This window comes from Neophocaena asiaeorientalis, unplaced genomic scaffold (genome assembly GCF_003031525.2).
Source record: "Neophocaena asiaeorientalis asiaeorientalis breed wild unplaced genomic scaffold, Neophocaena_asiaeorientalis_V1.1 scaffold975, whole genome shotgun sequence".
Classification (NCBI taxonomy): Eukaryota; Metazoa; Chordata; class Mammalia; order Artiodactyla; family Phocoenidae; genus Neophocaena; species Neophocaena asiaeorientalis.
This window is the reverse complement of record NW_020173266.1, coordinates 743,545-765,621: the sequence shown is the minus strand read 5'-3', so window position 1 is coordinate 765,621 and position 22,077 is coordinate 743,545. Positions and strand designations below refer to the sequence as shown.

The window sequence follows — 22,077 nt, the reverse complement described above, 5'->3', positions numbered from 1 at the left end:
GGGCTGATAGGGTTTTTACCTCAATACTAAATACATGATAATTTAATTTCGATGTTGGGATGATGAGGTCTCAAGTATATGAAAGATCTTCATACTAAAATAACTTTTAGTAAAATCTAACATTTGACATTATTTGGAACTCTTGTTCATCTATCAATATACTATAGTATCTAACCATGCTATATCATCAATATTTGACATTTTATTTTCACAACTAAAGTTTATGGTCCACTACACTCATGTACCTTTTACTTTAATTAAGAAGTGATTTCCAGCTATTAATTTATGGAATAAATGACTTGGAAAAAACCACATTAAACTGTAAGTGATAGTTTATTTCTCTGTAACCTTCATATTCAAAAGCATTGAGAAGTCAGAGAGCTCTGCTAATACACATCTGTCCTATTTTGTCAAGCACAGACTCATTCAGGGAAAGAGTTCCAATCACTTTAGAAATCACAATCATTTTAGGTCTTTCAGATCTCAAGTGAGCAAATGCCAGTGTCATCAGTGGATGAACAACTTAATGTGCTTTCATTCTTATCGATAAATCAAGAAGATCTGGGCAGTGCTGTGTGCATTATGCCCTTAAACACCAGGTATCTGCCAATTCAGAAGAAAGGGAACACCTTAGAGTTTTATCATACATGGCCTGTTGAATGACTGGGGCAAATATTCATACCTAGAGATGACCTAGAAGACCTCTCTGTAGGGCCTTGTGAGTCATCCAGGAAATAATAAATCCATCTGGATCAGTGTTTCACCTTATACCCGTGAAGACTGTTCAGCTGCAGTTATGCACAGGAAAAGGCATGTCTATTTCAAGGTTACTGTATAGATTTAAAAATAAATAGCACTGAAATGGCTTCATGTTTAAGCATACCTTTTAGGCAAACCTAATATACAGAATTATGGAATGCAAACTGAAAACTTAGGATGATTATTGACTTTATTAAAAGATTATTTGCTTTATAAAGAAACATTAAAAGTATCACACACGTTTGATTTATATACAACTCTTTGGAATATATTTGTTTGAATAATCTTGTTACCATGTTCTGCAAGGATATGGAAGGCTTAATCACCAAGAATTTCTAAAGCAGCATTTAAACCAGGGCACCACACAGTTATTCTGATTTTCTTTAACTACTACCATTCATATAGCCTCCAACTTAAAAACATACTGCACTATAAAAGTTCATTGGCAAGTAGGCTAGTTCAGATTATGAATGTCCACAGAAATTAAGATAATATGTGGTTATATTCCACAAAAGCTGAAACAGTAGAGTCTCTCACCTAATCAGCGGCTACTTCTTTAGAAAGGATAACCTTTACATTCTTCACTGCTAATATTCTATTATTTTGATTTTCTAAAACAAATGAGAAAGGTGAGATCAGAAACTCAGGCCTTCCAACACAACTATGGGGCACAGCACTGTGAGAGAAATGGGCAGCACAATGATCTAGAAAGAGGGTGAAGGCCTAGATTTATTTCCTGGTCCTGACTGTTATTAACTATGTGGATTTGGGCAATTTAGACTCCTGAAGCTAATTAACTAATTCTTCATCTCACAAATGAACATTATAGATATATATTTTATCGCAAAACAGTATATATAAAATCCCACTGGATTTAATCACAGGGGCTCATAAGGGACATTATATGCGTTAGTGATTAGCTATTATACTGCAGTGCAGCTGGCCATTTCAATGTGCATAACATTGAATATCTGTAATGAATGCTCACGACTTGAGAAATGTCTGTATTTCTAAATTAAGTGCAATCTATTATGTTAATATTTACACATTGAGATTATCTCTAAATTCTTATAATGCATCACTGTTTAGGTTGGTTTTTAAATAGATTCTACTGACATTCTCACACACAGGTTCCCTCCCCGCCCCATTGCTTCCTAATGATGCAGGATTTTCCACGACATCTGGTCTTAGTGTCAACAACCATTTATAGCCTATCAGCTGTAACGAGCAGCAACTGTTTGCAAGTTTTCTTCTGTACTTCCATATGGATACAATGGCAACTACTTCCATTGTGATTTGGGATTTTCTTGAAACTGTCCAAGTATCTCAAAGTACCGAGGCAAGTTGCTGGAATCACTTTCAGAACTGGAAGAGACTTGGGAGATAAAATCATTCAAACCCCTCAGTTTGAGGTAGAGAGGTTCAAAATGATGAAGCAAGGACTTGAGGCCAGATTTCCTGATCCCTTCCTTTTAAAAGATGTGATACTGAGGAAGCTTCTCTGATGGTATAAAAATCATTCATTTTCTTTTTTTTCATTCATTTTCAAAAGGTACTCTATTCAGCAGATATTTTTAGAAGAATTTAAAGTAGTCAAAAATATTTATTACCCATAATCAAATAAAACAAGGGGAAACATGAAAAAGACATAATTTTGATTTTGCTTCTCAAAAATCTCCTAAATACATCATGAGGATTTCTAAATCAGCATGACCTTTATTAAGGAACTGATTCAGCAAAGGCAATGATCATCTTTAACAGTCACATTAACATCTTCAACATTAGTGATATCACAGATTTATCTGTGCACATACGTGATTATCTACCTAACCAATGAAACGCAAACATTCGTAAATTATAAGGATAGTGAAATCATGTGTGCTTTACTTTTTTAAAAAAGCAAAACGTTTTTAATGAATATTATAAAACAGCAAGTTATTAGTTTTACTATTCTATATTATTTGATGCTTACATTCCCTTGGATATTAGCTTTTAAGAAGTAAAATTGTCTTTTAAAATTTCTTTCTTCTATTGGAAAGTCTCAGTATTTCAACATGAAGTTAGTCAGTGCTTTGGTGCGTTTTCAGTCACTTCTCCTTTGCCAAAGAAGGTGTGGACAAAGCTCCTAGAAATGAACTAAATGAAATGTTGCATGACTTGAAAAGCCTGAATATCAGGCTCACTCATGCACATGGTGGAGGTCCTTTTGTGCACATGGTACAAGTGACTTTTGCTTTTATTTTCACATGGCATGGATACCTGAATTTATGTACTTAGCACGGGGAACTTCTAGCTGATGCATGCACTGTGAGTTTGTGATGAGGAAGTACTCTTTCTATCATCATGCATATATGAGCAAGTTCGTAAGAATCACTCAGTATTCCATTCCTGTTTCTTGGTCTGCCTCCGCATTATCAGCACACAGTATCAAGTAGCTTGAAAGAACCCCAGTGGGACTTCCCCAATTAGCTGTTTCTCCACAGCCTGACATACACCAAGTACTCCATAAGAAATACTAGAATGACTAAATGAATTATGGAATTTGTCACATGTATATAGTTTGTTTCTAGTATAGCTAGACATACATTATGGACAAGTGATGTGTTCTTTAAACATTTTTTTAAAAAGGTGGTTCTGAGAAAAGTGGAATAATTGTGATTTTATCATTATGCTAAATGTAGAATTCACTATTTGATATATCTACTACCCATGGTGACAAGGATTTACTGAATGCTTGTCAGATTCCCAGAAAATGAATTCCTTTCTTTTCTGGTCATACATTCGATTTTATTGACATTTCTATGAAAGTGTTAAAAATCCCCCCAAATCTCCGGAATTACTATCTTCATTTAAATATCTATTAACTATTCATCTATTTACCTACCTATCACTCTCATATCCATCCACCCGTCTAATGATTTTTCCATTAAACACTGTTCTTCAGGAGGTAGGCTTTAAGAAAGACAGTATTTTCCAATGAGGCAGTTCACTGGTGCTGATTTGTTGCTAAAAGATTCAGTTGTATGTATGAAGCCTCCTATCCAGATAGCTGTTCATGAAGTAGTTTAGTAACCATTTCTGATACACTCCGAACTGAAGAAATCTTACTACTTTCTGTGAAATATGTTTATTTGAAAAAGCACAGCTATATAACTGTCTCCTTTGTCTTACTTCCTTCTGTCAACTGATTCACAGAAGTTGTATTCTCCCGGTTCTTAAATGAGACAACACATCTGACTTGATATGCCTTTACTTCCTGTGACATCGAAAGTTGTCACTTGTTACTGCAGCCTCTTTTCGACCTAATATATTTTTGGATGCAGTGCTTGTCTGATGTACTTCCTTCTTTCTGGGACACACAGCACAGATACATTTTCCACATATATTTAAGTGATCTTTAATTCACCAGCCTGTACGTTCCACACATACAAGGTCTGTTTATTTTGCTCTGTAATATATGCCCACAGCCCAGACAGGGCCTTGGTAGGTGCTCAAGAAATGTTTGATTAATGTTTGTTCTTCTCTTTTGATACCTGAATTTTTAATCAGCAGAGTTCACAAATATCCAACACCACTCTTCATAAACAATCTATTTATAAGCACTCCAAAGTGACTGTCTTGATGTGGCCTAAATTAAATGTGGCAAGTCCATTTCGTTCTTCTCGATGCCTCATTTTCCAAAGGCTGTGGACAATGCCACCTTACTGATTTTCTAAATAGGACATCTTTCCTTTTTATACCAGTCTTTTGTCAAATTATGCTGCCCTCCTACTCTACATTAAATCTTAAATATGCCTTATTCTCTTATTCCTAATGATATGAATTTTATATAGCTATGAAAATCCATAGGTGGGGATTATTTTAATCCCTTGACTCACTAAATTTAGACCCATTTTCCCAAATAATTCTTAATATTGCTAGCAAGATTATTTTACCATCATTGTTCTGAACTATTCTTTGATCTCTATAATGGTTTTCAATTCATTTATCTAACTGAATCGAGAAATGGTAGTGATTAAGCTTGCAGACCCTGGAACCCAACTGCTTGGGCACAAATCCTATCTTACTAGCTGAGTGACCTTGCATAAGTTCTTTTACTCGTGGCTGTTAAATCTTGCCTTAGGTAACATGGGGATGGTCACAGTGCCTTCCTCATGAAGTTGTTCTGAAGATTAATATCATGATACAGTACAGGGTATAACAGTAACTGCTTGATAAATGGCAGCTATGGCCATTTTTATTATTAAGGTTCTGCTTTGATTCAAACCCTCTCGAAGACTAGAGTCATATCCCTGAACTATAGTCCTATAATTATGTTAGCACTGCTATATCTCCCCAATACTGCTTGAATCTACATCAACTGGCCTGACACTGAATGCACCTTAGACAAAGGTTGTGGTCCATGTATCCAATGGATACTGCCTGGTGCTGACTGACATGCTTCTGTTATGCCAACATCCCACCACCCTGAACTTTCTCCTGTTGCTGTGCCTGCTGTGCCTTAGCCTCGTCTCTGGGTCTCGGTAAGTTTCCATCTGGTGGATTCTACTGTCTAATAAGCCCCCAAGTGTGGCAGTTATTCAAATATTCAAACCGAGATCTGCATGCTATCACTGTATCAAAGAGGATATGCTTATCCTCTATTTTATTCAACATTAATTAACATACACAACAATCTGTTTTATTCAATGTTGTCCTTTATATTATAAATGTGCTTTTGGTTGAACTTGATTCATTCCTAAATTAAAGAACCATGCTGCAAGTATTAACTAGGTATAAGGTCTCACATTAGGTACCGTAAAGGAACACAATACGTTAAATAGCTATTATCTTAGGAGGGGTTTATAAACAAACTGTACAGTACTCCTATGCTCACAGGTGTCTGTGATAATGATGAAAAATGTAATACTTCCTGTGTTTTTATCTCGCTGATATGGACAAGTTAAACTGCATGCCTGTGGTGTACATGAATTAACATATGAATCATGACAGGGAAACAAAAATATATGGCCCAATAGTAGTAAGGGCAATATTTTGATTAAAGCCTGAGAATAGGTTTCGGCAATTGATCTTTTTCATTTCAATATATCGGTAAATATGCTATTGCAAGTTGTATACTTGTCAGACTATGCATGGTGGATATAAAAGACACAAATCAAAGCCAGTGACTGAGCACACTTAAGGTGTGCGTAAGTTGTCTCTCACACACAAGTTTGGGCCTCTCAGTATATTTATGTCATCGCCTACTGAAAGAAGCATGAGAACTAGACTCAACTGAAGTTTATCCAAGTCAGCAACTTCACAGAAACCAGGACAATTATAGAAATTATAACCAGCTCTATCAGAAGCTCATCTCTATCCTCTCCTAAAAACAGGGTAAGAATGGAAAGCAAAAACACTTTTCTCCCTTGCGAGAAATCTGATGGGCGATGCAGCAGGCTATTTCTTTTAGTAGTAGCCTCGCTGGAAATCACCTGCCTGAGTTTTTAATTAGTGACTTTAGCTCATATGTCAGAAAATATATTTTTCTTCCTCACCCACATCCTAGGCTCACTGCCATCTCTGAGTAAAGTTACAGTCTTTGGGGACTTCCCTGGTGAGAGCCCATGTGCAGCAATGAAGACCCAACTCAGCCATAAATAAATAAATAAAAAGGAAGGAAGGAAGGAAGGAAGGAAGGGAGGGAGGGAGGGAGGGAGGAAGGGAGGAAGGAAGGAAGGGAGGAAGGAAGGAAGGGAGGAAGGAAGGAAGGGAGGAAGGAAGGAAGGGAGGAAGGAAGGAAGGGAGGAAGGAAGGGAGTTCCGGTCTTTGAAGAGCTCTGCTGAGTTTGGACACTTACAAAAGTGTAATATCATGACCTCACAAAATATATTTTGAAAGTCATGGAATAGAATTCACATTTTTCATCCTTGGCTTTTAGAGTATACTTATAATTACATAAATGTAGTAAAATGTTTCAAATGATAACTTTATTAAATAGCAAAAATAATGTGTATGTCTACATACATTCACTTAAAAAGGAAAAGTAGCACTGTGAGTACTACGAAGTAACCAAAAGGGGCACTGTCTTTACATGGCTAGTAAGGAATTTTTGAGGTGATTGACAAATATATGGATTTTCAAAGGAACATATTATTTTTCCTTTATCCTGATGGGTAAGTTTGGTGTTAGCAGATGGACACAGTCCTATCTTGGTTCTCCAAAAGAACAAGCCATTAACCTACTTTTCCTTTAGACATGCAAAGCTCTCAGACTCAAACTGAAAATCAAAGGAAGATTCTAGAAAACTAAGGCAATGTTTTGCTTAAAAATCACATCTTCAAGTAACTCACTGCGGATCGTTAGAGATATATTCTTGTAGAACATACTAAACGAATGGAAACTACAGATTTACAATTTACTATAACTAGAGAAGTCTAGAGAAACCAGCCTAGGTCCTCCCACTGAACCCACTACAGTTCAAGACATTCTAAATTATCCTTTGCCACCTTTGTACTAAAGCCTGGAAAAGGCTGAGGTTTCAGATGAAAAACCACAGCTATACAGTGCTCACATTTGCTATTTCCCCCACCCAGGAGTTTCTCTCCATTTAAATTTCTAGGCCTTCACTATTTCTCTGAAATTTCATAAGTAAAACTAGAATGCTGAGAGAAGAGGTCAGAAAATTAATAAAAGGATAGTCTTCTCTGAAATATTTAATTTCTAAATGATCTAAACAATTTTCAACCTCAATGGTTATCAGAAGCTGAGTCAAGTCTTAAAAGTATTAGTATCAAATATACTATTTGATAATAAAATTTGTTTTACCCTTTTTCCATCTGTTTTAAAAGGCAATAATATCTTGGCCCCTAGGAATATAAATAAATAAAAACCCAGGGAGCCTCAATGTCCTCAGAATTCCTGGGACTAATGTTAAGGGAAAGAGACTTCAGCACCCAGAATGGGATTCTTTAGCACCAATCACTTGGGCCAAAAATCTACCTAATACATTTATCTCTATTTACTTTATAATTCTGATAACCATTTACATATTAGGTAAATATAAAATGACTATAAAATCACATGTTTGATCAACAAACATACTATTATGTCCACAGAACAAGTTTAGAAAGAAAGAGATCAGTCCTACTCACAATCACATTAAATGCTGCATCCATTCTTAGGAAGAAGGAAATATAACCTATTTATTGTTAATGTTAGGCAATGCTTCCTCTCTGGATGAAATGGGATTTATGTAAGTCTCAAGTGTGCATTAGAGAAGAGATGACTGTGGCGAGGGAAAGTGTCTTCGTAATGTGTCGGAATGAGTCCACACAACTTCACTGCTCATATTTTTGCCTTTATAGGTATAACTGCAGCTGAACAGTCGTTAGGAATTGTGTGGTGGTTTGTCTTCTCCAAGGGCATTCATTACTCACCTTCAGGTCCCGATGGACTACGCCCATCTGATGGCAGTGTAGCACAGCCTCCAGGATCTGCTGAATGCAATGACTGCATGCAAACACCAGGGGGCGTGTGTTAGTTCCAAGCTTACACTCACTGTCTGTATAGCCTCAGAGAGACTGGGTTAAAGTGCAAAACTAGCAGACAACTGGGGTTGTATTTTAAACATCTTCAGTAATGTAAACATGCTCAAGTAGAGTGACTACTGCCTCAGAACAATCAGGATCTTGCCAGATGTGAGCCAAAATGTGGGTCCACTTGTTCTAGAAAAATCCATCTTAAAAATATTTAATTCAGGAGCTCATTTCCTGGTTATAAATCCTCACAGGAAATGAACTGGAACACAACTATTATTTTTATAGCTTTTGTGCTCCACCTCCACCTCACACAAAAAAAGCTGTTTCCCTCTTCTCTCCCATTTTTCTAGTATCATTCCAAAGCTGTCACATTAGCAGTCAAGGCACCATTAAGGTTAAATTAGGATACGTAATGAATTTTTGATAAATCATTAACTTCGCATGCTTTAATTTAGCTGGCAATTATCATCTCTTGCCTGAGGGTTCATCAGACTCAAATGGAGCAATGCGTAACCAGTTGTTCTGCTACAGCAACCCATGGTCTCAGAACAGAAGTGGTGTTTAAATCTACAGGCGGACATACATCACAGGCCAAGTTTATCTCCAGGCAAGTGCTGGTCATCTCAGGAAAGCCTGCCCCCAAACTGCCTCTGGTGGTTTACTCCTTGGAAACGTAACAGGTTGTGTTCTCAATACTGTCCTTCCCTTTTTGCTATGATGTATATTTAGCCTGTAGATGAGCAAACTGAAAGAGCCATCATGCATTATCATTTCATCATTTAGTCATTTTAGGGAAAAGTTGGGAAAGGCAAGGGAACCATTTTAAATACCCACCCTCTGCCCTTTCCCCAGAAAAAAAAAAACCAAAAAAAACTTCCTTTGATTCGGATTTATGGACTCCATATACTGACCTTCAGGTCCCTGTGAACTATGCCATTTAGGTGACAATGATTTACACTTTCTAGAATCTGCTGTATACAATGACTGTAAAGATACAAGGGCAGAATGGAAGGGAGAACATTTTAAAGGCACATAGTCAACAGTGAATACAAAATAAAATGAAAGTTCGAACGAAACAAACCACAAACAAAAATTATATTTTTCACATTTTTTTAGCTTTACACTGGAATTAAATAATGCTGAATAAAGCTAATTCTGGTTCTAACAAAAATGACATCCAACATAGAATTTGTGACATATTCAGACAAAACAATTTGAGCTGTGTTTTTCATTGCAACTCCATAAATTAAATCATTTGTATACAGAACCCAATATTTCCATATTCAGGGAGAAAATTTTATAAATAATTCCCACAATGTTCTGGGAAAATTCTTCAGTGAAATAAAATTTATGGGTATTTCTCATACACATCTAAACTGTTTAAAATCTGAGGTCACAATTAAACATAGGTGTTGAAACAAGAGGGTAAACACAGATGAAGTGGCAGGTGAAACAAAGGTCAAAAAAAATGGAGGGAGACATTTACCATTTTGACTTAGAAATGGTGCTGCTTGTATAATATATTAATAGGAAAACTAACACACGTCTCCAATAATAGGGAGAATTTAAAGTAAACACATGGCATAAAACAAACTCCTCTTCAGTATAGTCATACTCTGGGGAAGGGCTAAGAACTTACAAAAAATAAATAAAATTTAAAATCCCCTGGAGCACTGGTGGTTGTTAAGACACATTTTCATACACCCCAGTGAAGGAAAACTTATGATTATTACTATGTTAAAATGCACAACTTATGCTATTCTTATTAAAGGCTCACTGATGTCAAATAGACGCTAATTAAATTCTATGGTAGACGTCATCGATGGGCACCTATAAGGTCCCATGAGCTGTCATATGACATACAGTAGTGTAGAACATATCACACTGATGAATTCTGTACAAGTTCACTATGCGATTCAAATGCAGGTATATACAGACATTCATTCATTCTACATTCATTCATATAAGGATTAAGCAAATACTTTAATGAGGATATTTTCAATCATTTAATGTACAAAACTACTACTCCAAAGTAAATTCTTGAATTAAAAGAAAGTAATCACCATCTGATTTATTACAACATGTCACAAAATTGATCATGATTGTGATTTTCTAGCTCTAACTCGATTAAATGTACCACTAAACAGCTTCATATTGGTTGTTTTTGACTATACAGCTTATTGGAGTGTTGGTAATTATCTGTTAAATCATATGACTCTTTCCTTCTACAATAATGTTCACTTTATACTACTTTTTAGGAATACTTCACTCTCTCATCTCAAACCACTGGTATAAGTTATTGGGCTTAATGAATAACAGAAAATAAAGAAGTAAACAAGAATTCATATTAAATAAAGTTTACCATATGTTACCAGTAAGAATTAATTCAATTCTTAACTTCTTGAGGACTAGTACTAAACAGATTTTTACAAATTATTTGCTCTTTATGCTTGTAGTTAAGAAGAGAATGTTTCTTCTCCTTGATTATGTGTGGGACCTACCCTAAAATGTATCCCATTGTACATTCCAAAATTTAATATAAGCATGCATATGAAATGATCCAACCAACCAAGGGTCTATCCTGTTATCTGTAGGGCTGCTCGATAGTGAAAATGGTCTCTAGATTAATTTCAACCAATATTTTGAAACACAAGAACAACCTGTTTAACATCACTTTGAAAAGCAAAATAAAGGAAATTCCCTAACTTTTTTTATTACCTTGATTAAAAAGATTACTCTTTTGGAAAGTGGGCAAATAGCTACTTCCAAGGCTATTCTGAAGCCCTTTTCAGAGGCCTAATGTGAGGAACTGGCTTAAACTGAACAAGTGGTGATTCACTCATTATAGCATAAGTGACATGGAACTTTCTATTTGACTTTGGCAGGAAAAATTCCATTAAAAAATTAGAGTGTAGTCATGTGCAGAGAAGATTCACAAAATGTCATAAACAGTAGCATTAAACCAAAAAGATTCATTAGAAATTTAGAAGTGAGCCTGTATATACATGTGCTACTTCGGAGGGATGGGGAACCTTCTATCGGCTGACTATCTGAGGGCCAGGCTACAGGCGAATTAGCAGCCTTAGGAAGCTCTGAAAGCATTAGATAGAGAACCAGCAGGCACAGACCATCAGTAACTGAATATATATAAAACATCTCATTTATATTGCTAATAATGAGCCAAGCACTCACGGCCAGATTTTTCAGAATGAGTACCAACTGCAGAATATATGTAAGAAATGCCAAGGAAATTAACATCATACAGTCTAAGTAATGCCTAAGCAAGTAGATGAATGTTACTTCACTCCAAAAACATTGCCTAGGAAGCCTCAAATTAGACAAAATGTTAGCCATTTTTAACTTCTGTAAAAATTTTGCCAATTAACAAGATTGGGAAATCCTCTTAAATCCTCTGAAGTACCTGAATAAATATTTTTCAAGTGAGAGTTCCAAGGACATTAATGGAATTTCCAAAGCATTAAACAGCTCATAATGCCTGAAGGAGACCACTGGGCCTTTTGGAGTCTGTCTCTTTTTATGGCCTCTGATTAGACATGGGCTGTTCATGGAACTTCTGTGATGATGGAAATGCTTTATATCTGCTATATCCAGTCAGTTGCCACTAGCCACTCGTGCAATTAAGCACTTGAAATGGGGCTAGTGCAACTGAGGAAGTGAACTTTTTATTCAATTTTAATTAATTGAAATTGAAATTAAGAGTCATATGTATAAACAACAAGGTCCTACTATATAGCACATGGAACTATATTCAATATCCTGTAATAAACCATAGCAGAAAAGAATAAGGAAAAGTATATATATATAACTGAATCACTTTGCTGTACAGCAGAAATTAATACAATGTTGTAACGTAGTATCAAGTATACTTCAATAAAATAAATTAAAAAAAAAAAGTCATGTGTGACTAGTGGCTCCATACTGGGCAGCCTAGCATCTAGAGAGCTCATAACTTTGATAAAAAAGTATATTTCTTTATTAGAAGTCATTCCAGTTAGGCTTTTTTAAAAAATAAAATATGTATTCTAACTATAGATACTAGATAAAAATAAAGTTCAGGCCAGATTCATAGTTTTTTTTTTTTTTCCTTCAAAGAATCATCTTGGAAATCCTTAAGAGAGAAATATCAGTTAAGAGGGTCTCATCAAGAAAAGTCCAAGATGGTATTATGAAAGTCTCATAATCTTAAGCATCATAATATATTTGTAGAGAGATATACTGAACAGGGGTCATCTGAGTGCTGAGTCCTGTATCTTGCCCAGGGCAAGTCACTTACCTGGCGTCGGCTTCACTGTAATATTCTCTCGCCACTATGTCTTCAAACAGCTCACCTCCAGTAACTCTGTGAAGACAAGATATTCACATTAAAAAAGAAGAAAAAACTGGGCATCAATAGATTTGCACCAGTGTTCATATGGAATATATGCTTTCAGATTATTTTAAAAATTATTATCAAAACAGAAAGCATATTAAAACATTATAAGACTCCATAATGTTCAATTTATATTAATCTAAACATTTCCATCTTTTCTGTTTGCCTTTGTATCGCTAGATCCCGAGGATACAACTTTCTGTATACCATAAATATACTCAGACGTATCTTATAGAAAATGGTTTCTATGAAACTCTTCAATTCTCTAAATATTAGCTGAGGTCTGACAAAGTGTGTGGAACCATTTAGGAACATTTTCTGAACAAAAAGAGAGGACAGGATAACATATCATGGGTGTAGAGTGTGAGTTTGCAGGCTGTATTTCTCTGGAGAGGCTTGTTTTTTAAACTGCAATGAACATGCCTTTATGGGCTAGAGGTGGCCTTCCAAAATACATACCACTTTGGGGCCGAGTGCTTGATTTTCCTTGTAAAGCAATTTCCTTTATGTTCCATGTCTTTGCCGGTAAAGTAAGACTCAGGTTTTGGCAGTGCCTGGGAGGCAGCAGTGACCCCTTGCCAGCTAGGAAGGAGCCATATCTGTCTGCCCTTTTTAATAAAATGAAGACTTCCCCACTACTCAGCAACTAGATTTGGTTACTCCAGGAAGTTCATTCAGACGGTGGACTTCGAAGTTCTCTAAATAAGGAGATGTAACTATCTCTGGGATTAATTTCTTCTCCAGGTCCAATAGATTACTGCCTTGGGGCTACAATTCCCTAACCAGTGATTCTCTGGCTTAGGCTTTTCTTCTCCCTGCTTAAAAAATGACTTTTTAAATTTTAAAAAGTCATGTAATTTTGTGGTAAAATTTTAAAATATGGAAATGTACCAAGTCCTCCCCTATCTCTTAATCCCAATTCCACTCCAGGGAATAAATCGATTTTAACTTTATGCGTGTCCTTTCAACTTTTTGTGTATCTTTTAACATTTATACTTTTCCCTTTACAAACACACACAAAGAAACACTTTTCTCACTACAGTGCGATTGTGCAACATACAAAAATTAGGCTAATCGTGTTTTTCATTTTACATTAAATCATGGGCACTGTTTCATGGCAGAAGGATTTTTCCCCCTATTTAAAATAAGTAGTGTGTATGTGTGTGTGCACGTATATCTTTGAGTATTATTAGAAGATAAATTCTTAAAAGTAAAATTACTGGGTCAAAGAGTATCCACATTTAAAATTTTGTTGGGAAGACAAGGAAAATTACCTTCCAAAATGGTGGTACCTCCAACATTTTGAAAGTACCGACAGGCCCACATCATTACTAATAATGGTTATTGTCAATAAACGAAAATGCCTATCTAATTGGAAAAAAGCTCATGTTAATACAAATTTGAGTATTAGTGAAATGAATCATTTTTTAATGTATTTATCAGTCATTCCTTCCTCTGTTATGATCTGACTTGATTTTAAAAGAAACTTTCAGCTTTGGAGTTAAATCTCATAAGAGCTAACATTTGTTGAGTGCTTACCATGTGACACACAGTGTGCTAAGCTTTATATTAACTGATAAATTCTCAAAATTTAGGATGGTTTTACCACTAGCCCAGTGTATTGATGAGAAAATGGAAGTACAGAGAAGTTAAGTAACTTGCCCAATTTTACACAGCCTTGAGTGGCATAGGTGGGCCATCTACTCTACAGCCCATACTTTCAATCACTACACAGTACAGCCTTTTCAATAATTACACTGTCCATTTTTCTAGAGATTTAGAAGGTATGAGTCATTTGGTCAAGCATCAAGTGAAGGTATAAAACTTGCTGTATGTACATTAGAGAGTGTGAGATAAAATTAATCTAAGATAGTTTTTTGTTCTTGTTTTTTACTTTAAAGTTCTGAAATATCATCAAATGATAACATGTTCCAGGGATCACCAGTTATTACTTTTGTCTGTATTTTCCTCTCCTAAATGAAAAGATGTGATACTATAAACTGTAAACTTGTCTGAAAGTTTACCCAACTTTCCCCCATCTCCATGGCATTCTGTATATTTGTAAGTCCTTTAATGTTGAAGTTACTATTTTCAATTCTATTACTTTTACATATAAAATGGACATCTAAAATGATTATTTAAAGCTTCATATGGGCTTGTTATGAAAACTATGGTTATGTGTACATGTAATTTCATTTATTGGCACAGCTAAGTTTTTCTCCCAATTAGAATCTATGATATTAACGCAATCATACAGTGTGCCCTAGACAAATTACAATACAAAATAATTAAATATTAGACAGAAAGAACTTCCAACAAATCTGTTACTGTCTCTAACGATGATAACAGTTTCATGGGATTTCTTCCTTTGAACGTGACCAACGTAGATATTCATATTTATCTTTGTTTCTGACCACAGGTAGCAAGAAAATCTGTATATATTACAAACAATTTTGGATTGTTAAAGTGTTTAACAAATATTGATTAAAAAGTCCGTTTTCACTAATAAAATTGCTACTGCATATATAGTAGCTTCTTAAATATATTAATACTCCATGAGAATTGTCAGATCCTAAATCACTAGGATCAGGACTTACGGATCTCTGTTACCTTAGCACCGAACCCAGCAACTAAGACATAACATTTGTTCAATTAACGAGTACTGAAATAATGATTAAATGAATTAACCAAGTCAAAAAATTATGCTACCCATCTACTATAAGTTTAGAGTTTACATGTGCTTAAAAAGAAAAAGGAAAACACTAAAATTTAGCCACACGTGACAATAGGTTTTATTTCTTAAGGGGTTTATATCTAAAGAAGACTACTGAAAAGTCACGTGTAACTATTAAACAAATTTAAGGGGTATAGAGAGCTTTATGTAGAGCTGGAGATTATGTAGTCAACTGTCTCTGACAGTACTCTTTCTCATTTTCTAGCATTCATTTTTCTCATTATTTAAAAATATCCTTGTGCAAATGAAGCCATTTTGTCATTTTTGCTATATGTATGATAAACGTCTGAGAAGGAAAAAATGGACTTCTAATAGAACACACTGCCTTAAAGAGAAGCTTGAATTTTCCAACTTTAACACATTTCTATATTCACACGATTGTTTAATGGAGCACAAAATTAAGCAGCAGTTATTACAGATTTTGGAAAATTTTTAGTATGCTATGTGAAGTTTCACACAGTCACAAATTAAATCAGTCTCATGAATAAACTGTTAGATTAATTAGAGATTTTGCGAATAAAGTGGTGTCAGGGATCTGTATGATATGAGGCATATCAATTATATATTTGAAGCATTAATTATCATTTATGAACCTCTATAACATTAGAGCTTACAGGTAATAAATGATAACTCTAGAACTATGAAAAGATGAGACTCCATATATCAAAAAGGTTTTTGTTGTTGCTGTTGTTATTTATGGGAATGCTGATTCATTTTGTGTTATCCAGCAAGAATGAATTATTCATGCTCCTTGTATATATATATATATTTGTGAATTATATCAGAAATAGCTGAAAGTAGTTTCACCTTGAACAAAACATTTATAAAATTTTGAGGATTACAGTTTTGACTATGACACTGAGAGCAGCTGCTAGCATCCAAGATGTCAAAGATTGGACTTTGGAAGAGAAAATGGCTCCACGTTAACTCAAGAACCAGCACTGATGTAGAGATTAGAGCATGCCCAAGGTAGTGGGGCAAAACCCATGAACCTCAGGCTGTAGCCACGTTGGAAAACAGGAACCCAGAGCAGGGCCCAGCTAACGCACAGGGAGGAGGCAATATCTCCAAGGCAGGGCCAGGAGTGTCTCTGAGAAAAAGGAGTAATTCCCCCTGGAACTCCAAGTATAAAGCTGAAGAACAAACCCAATGAGCAGAGGCCACTGGACCTGAAATCCAAGGCTCTGAACAGAGACAGCAGAAGTCATGTTAGCAAAGAATCACCATAGTCAAATTTTTTGTTTGTTTGTCCAAAAACATTTCATATGCTGACTTGCATTTGGGTGACAGGTGTGTCTTCCAGTGACCTCCCGGGCAGAAGCTGTGAGTGGTGATGTGTTCATCTGTGCTACCTGCATGGTGCCCGGCACACTGCCTTCCATACTGTTGAACGATAACGGCAAATATCCATTGGGAGCTCACCATGTGCCAAGCCCAAGCACTGTTCTAAGTCCCTACGGGTTGTAACACAACAACCTCATGAGGTAGATACTAGAGCTATCATTTCCGTTTTATACACAAGGACACTGAATTAGTGGAGGTTAAGGACTTTTCCCAAGAACACACAACACAAGAAAGAAAGGGTTTGTTTATTCCCATTGTGCTACCCTAATTGTTTCCCCTTGGACACAAGCTGGAGAGCAGGAGAAGAGCAGGTCAAAGATCTCTGGAGAGCCCAAAGGGTCATGTGAAAAGACTGGGAAGAACAGTGACATAAAGGCACTCCCACTTATATCCCCTTTAATTCTTAGATTAAAGTAAGACCAACTGCTGGTGAGGGCTGGTCAGAGTGAAGCTGATCACGGTTCATTAACAGGAGTGTTACTGGTCTTCCTGGCCAGACAGTCCTTCACCAAGTGGGATGGTCCCTTGAATAGGCAAGACTGTCAGCACCAGGCCCCACAATAGGTGCCAGTAGCACTACCTTGTCAATCCCACTATTCCCAGTCACCCCAAGGTCCCCCTAGTGTCCCTGATGAGAACCACTGAGCTAAGGGAAGTCTATGGAGATACAATTGAAAAGTCAGGCCTTCTTAGCACCACCTTCTAACATATATAGTCAACCAAGCCAATCTCTGGGCAGGCATCTATGATGGAACATTGTATCTTCAGTACTTTATAGCATGTCTGGCAGATAGAAAGAGCTTAATAAATCTTTACTGAGTAAATAAATTATCAAATAATTAAATGGATGAATGAAACCAGTCCACAATTTTATGGTTTAACCCATATTTAAGCTAGAAACTGAGGGTAAAGAGGCCCAACTACCTTTCTATTATTTATCTACCAATCTCTAGACAAATCCTGCTGACTTTAGCTCCAAAATGGATCTTAAATCAGTACTTCTTTTCATCTCCACTCTAATGTCACCAGTCCAAGTCATCACTGTCTGCCACCTGCACTACTGCAATGGCCTCCTCATTGGCACCATCTCCTCTCTTGCCCCTCTGCCATCAATTCCCCAGACAGTAGCTTTAAGTGTATATCAAATCTTGTCTCATGGCTACATGAAGCTCTTAAATACCTGTGCACTGCTTTTCCAGGCAAAATCCTTACATGACCTGCATGTCTCCTGACCCTCCTTGCTGCCCCTCTCCATCCTGCTCCAACCACAGCAGCCTTTCTCAAGTTCCTCAAGTGCACCAAGCTCCTTCCCATCCCCAGGCCTTTTCACGTGCTGATCTCTCTTCCAGAACATTCCCAATGTCTTTACCTTTACTATTTGGTGAGTAAATCCCTCTTATCCTTAAAAACTTGGTTTAAATTTTATATCCTCAGACCCCGTACTCATCTAAGTTATCTTACCCCCTTAGAACCCTGTATTATACTCCATAACACTTATCACCATTATAATCACGTATTTCTTTGTGTACACATTTGTTTAATGTTTGTCTTTCTACCTGTATGGTTGCTCTGGGAGGGTAAAATCTGTTCCTGCTTCTTCACTATAAAATATCAAGCGATGACACATAGTGCCTGTGACAAGCTCGATAAATGCTCATTAAGTGAATGATCCCAGGGTTTTATATTTCACAGAGAGCAGATGTGTGGGATGATCACATATCAAGGCCATAATGTTGATGCTCCTGACACCATATCACTTACCATTATATTTTATAAGAAAGCAGGTATCTCTCAGGCCGTTTTCCCCTGGAAATCATATATTTCAGTTTTGGATATTATAGTATCTTTCCCATAAGACAGAGGTTGTCTGTGAACTAATCATGTCTGATCACAAATGCAGGAAGTATTTGTTGAATTCATTATAAAGGCACATACTTGGATTAGAGATTGAGAAGGGAATAAAAACATGGTGTTTTGAGGGCAGACAGCAGAAGCAAGAAGAACTACAATCCTGCAGACTGTGGAACCAAAAACACATTCACAGAAAGATAGACAAGATGCAAAGGCAGAGGGCTATGTACCAGAGGAAGGAACAAGATAAAACCTCAGAAAAACAACTAAAAGAAATGGAGATAGGCAATCTTCCAGAAAAAGAATTCAGAATAATGATAGTGAAGATCATCCAGGACCTCGGAAAAAGAATGGAGGCAAAGATTGAGAAGATGCAAGAAATGTTTAACAAAGACACAGAAGAATTAAAGAACAAACACCTAGAAGAATTAAAGAACAAACAAACAGAGATGAACAATACAATAAATGAAATGAAAAATACACTAGAAGGAATCAATAGCAGAATAACTGAGGCAGAAGAACGGATAAGTGACCTGGAAGACAGAATGGTGGAATTCACTGCTGCAGAACAGAATAAAGAAAAAAGAATGAAAAGAAATGAAGACAGCCTAAGAGACCTCTGGGACAACATTAAACGCAACAACATTCACATTATAGGGGTCCCAGAAGGAGAAGAGAGAGAAAGGACCAGAGAAAATATTTGAAGAGATTAGAGTCGAAAACTTCCCTAACATGGGAAAGGAAATAGCTGCCCAAGTCCAGGAAGCACAGAGAGTCCCAGGCAGGATAAACCCAAGGAGAAACACGCCGAGATATATAGTAATCAAATTGACAAAAATTAAAGACAAAGAAAAATTATTGAAAGCAACAAGGGAAAAATGACAAATCACATACAAGGGAACTCCCATAAGGTTAACAGCTGATTTCTCAGCAGAAACTCTACAAGCCAGAAGGGAGTGGCATGATATACTTAAAGTGATGAAAGGGAAGAACCTACAGCCAAGATTACTCTGAGTAATGAGATACAGCAAGGATCTCATTCAGATCTGACAGAGAAATGAAAGGCGTTACAGACAAGCAAAAGCTAAGAGAATTCAGCACCACCAAAACAGCTCTACAACAAATGCTAAAGGAACTTCTCTAAGTGGGAAACACAAGAGAAGAAAAGGACCTACAAAAACAACCCATAACAATTAAGAAAATGGTAATAGGAACATACATATCAATAGTTACCTTAAATGTGAATGGGTTAAATGCTCCAACCAAAAGACACAGGCTCTCTGAATGGATACAAAAACAAGACGCATATATATGTTGTCTACAAGAGACCCACTTCAGACCTAGGGACACATACAGACTGAAAGTGAGGGGATGGAAAAAGATACTCCATGCAAATGGAATCAAAAGAAAGCTGGAGTAGCAACACTCATATCAGATAAAATAGACTTTAAAATAAAGAATGTTAAAAGAGACAAGGAAGGACACTACATAATGATCAAGGGATCAATCCAAGAAGAAGATATGACAATTATAAATATATAGGCATCCAACATAGGAGCACCTCAATACATAAGGCAACTGCTAACAGCTCTAAAAGAGGAAATCGACAGTAACACAACAGTAGTGGGGGACTTTTAACAACTCACTTACACCAATAGACAGATCATCCAAACAGAAAATTAATAAGGAAACACAAGCTTTAAATGGCACAATAGACCAGATAGATTTAATTGATATTTATAGGACATTCCATTCCTATGGAATTCCTACTTTCTTCTCAAGTGCACACAGAACATTCTCCAGGATAGATCACATCTTGGGTCACAAATCAAGCCTCAGTAAATTTAAGAAAATTGAAATAATATGAGGCATCTTTTTTGACCAAAACACTATGAGATTAGAAATCAGTTACAGGGAAAAAAATGTAAAAAACACAAACACATGGAGGTTAAACAATACGTTACTAAACAACCAAGAGATCACTGAAGAAATCAAAGAGGAAATCAAAAAATACCTAGAGACAAATGACAAGGAAAACACGACGATCCAAAACCTATGGGATGCAGCAAAAGCAGTTCTAAGAGGGAAGTTTATAGCAATATAAGCCTACCTCAAGAAACAAGAAAAATCTCAAAATAAACAATCTAAACTTACACCTAAAGGAACTAAAGAAAGAAGAACAAACAAAACCCAAAGTTAGTAGAAGGAAAGAAATCATAAATATCAGAGCAGAAATAAATGAAATAGAAACAAAGAAAACAATAGCAAAGATCAATGAAACTAAAAGTTGGTTCTTTGAGAAGATAAACAAAATTGTTAAACCATTAGCCAGATTCATCAAGAAAAAGAGGGAGAGGACTCAAATCAATAAAATTAGAAACGAAAAAGGAGAAGTTACAACAGACAACGCAGAAATACAAAGCATCCTAAGAGACTACTACAGGCAACTCTATGCCAAAAAAATGGACAATCTGGCAGAAATGGACAAATTCTTAGAAAGGTACAACCATCCAAGACTGAACCAGAAAGAGTTAGAAAATATAAACAGACCAATCACAAGTAATGAAATTGAAACTGTGATTAAAAACCTTCCAACAAACAAAAGTCCAGGACCACATGGCTTCACAGGTGAATTCTATCAAACATTTAGAGAAGAGCTAACACCCATCCTTCTCAAACTCTTCCAAAAAATTGCAGAGGAAGGAACCCTCCCAAACTCATTCTATGAGGCCACCATCACCCTGATACCAAAACCAAAGATACTACAAAAAAAGAAAATTATAGATCAATGTCACTGATGAATATAGATGCAAAAATCCTCAAAAAAAACTAGCAAACAGAATCCAACAATACATTAAAAGGATCATACACCATGATCAAGTGGGATTTATCCCAGGGATGCAAGGACTCTTCAATATACACAAATCAATCAATGTGATATACCATATTAACAAACTGAAGAATAAAAACCATGTGATCGTCTCAATAGATGCAGGAAAAGCTTTTGACAAAATTCAACACCCATTTATGATAAAAACCCTCCAGAAAGTAGGCATAGAGGGAAACTACCTCAACATAATAAAGTCCATATATGACAAACCCACAGCAAACATCATTCTCAATGGTGAAGAAGTGAAAGCAATTCCTCTAGATCAGGAACAAGACAAGGTTGTCCACTCTTGTCACAATTATTAAACATAGTTTTGGATGTCCTAGGCATGGCAATCAGAGAAGAAAAAGAAATAAAAGGAATCCAAATCAGAAAAGAAGAATTAAAACTGTCACTGTTTGCAGATGACATGATACTATACATAGAGAATCCTAAAGATGTCACCAGAAAACTACTAGAGCTAATCTATGAATTTGGTAAAGTTGCAGGATACAAAATTAATGCACAGAAATCTCTTGCATTCCTATACACTAATGATGAAAAATCTGAAAAAGAAATTAAGGAAACACTCCCATTTACCATTGCAACA

General features: G+C 36.1%; 1 protein-coding gene across 1 annotated transcript in view; it reads right to left on the bottom strand.

Annotated features, from left to right (window-relative positions):
• Positions 1-22,077, bottom strand: part of CAMK2D (calcium/calmodulin dependent protein kinase II delta) — a 275,734-nt gene that overhangs the window by 64,276 nt on the left and 189,381 nt on the right. Inside the window, exons 5-6 of the mRNA XM_024745663.1 lie at positions 12,574-12,639; positions 8,178-8,250 (exon numbers count right to left, since the gene is read on the bottom strand). Of these exons, the coding sequence (XP_024601431.1) occupies positions 8,178-8,250; positions 12,574-12,639 (139 nt within the window). The remainder of the gene's footprint in view (positions 1-8,177; positions 8,251-12,573; positions 12,640-22,077) is intronic.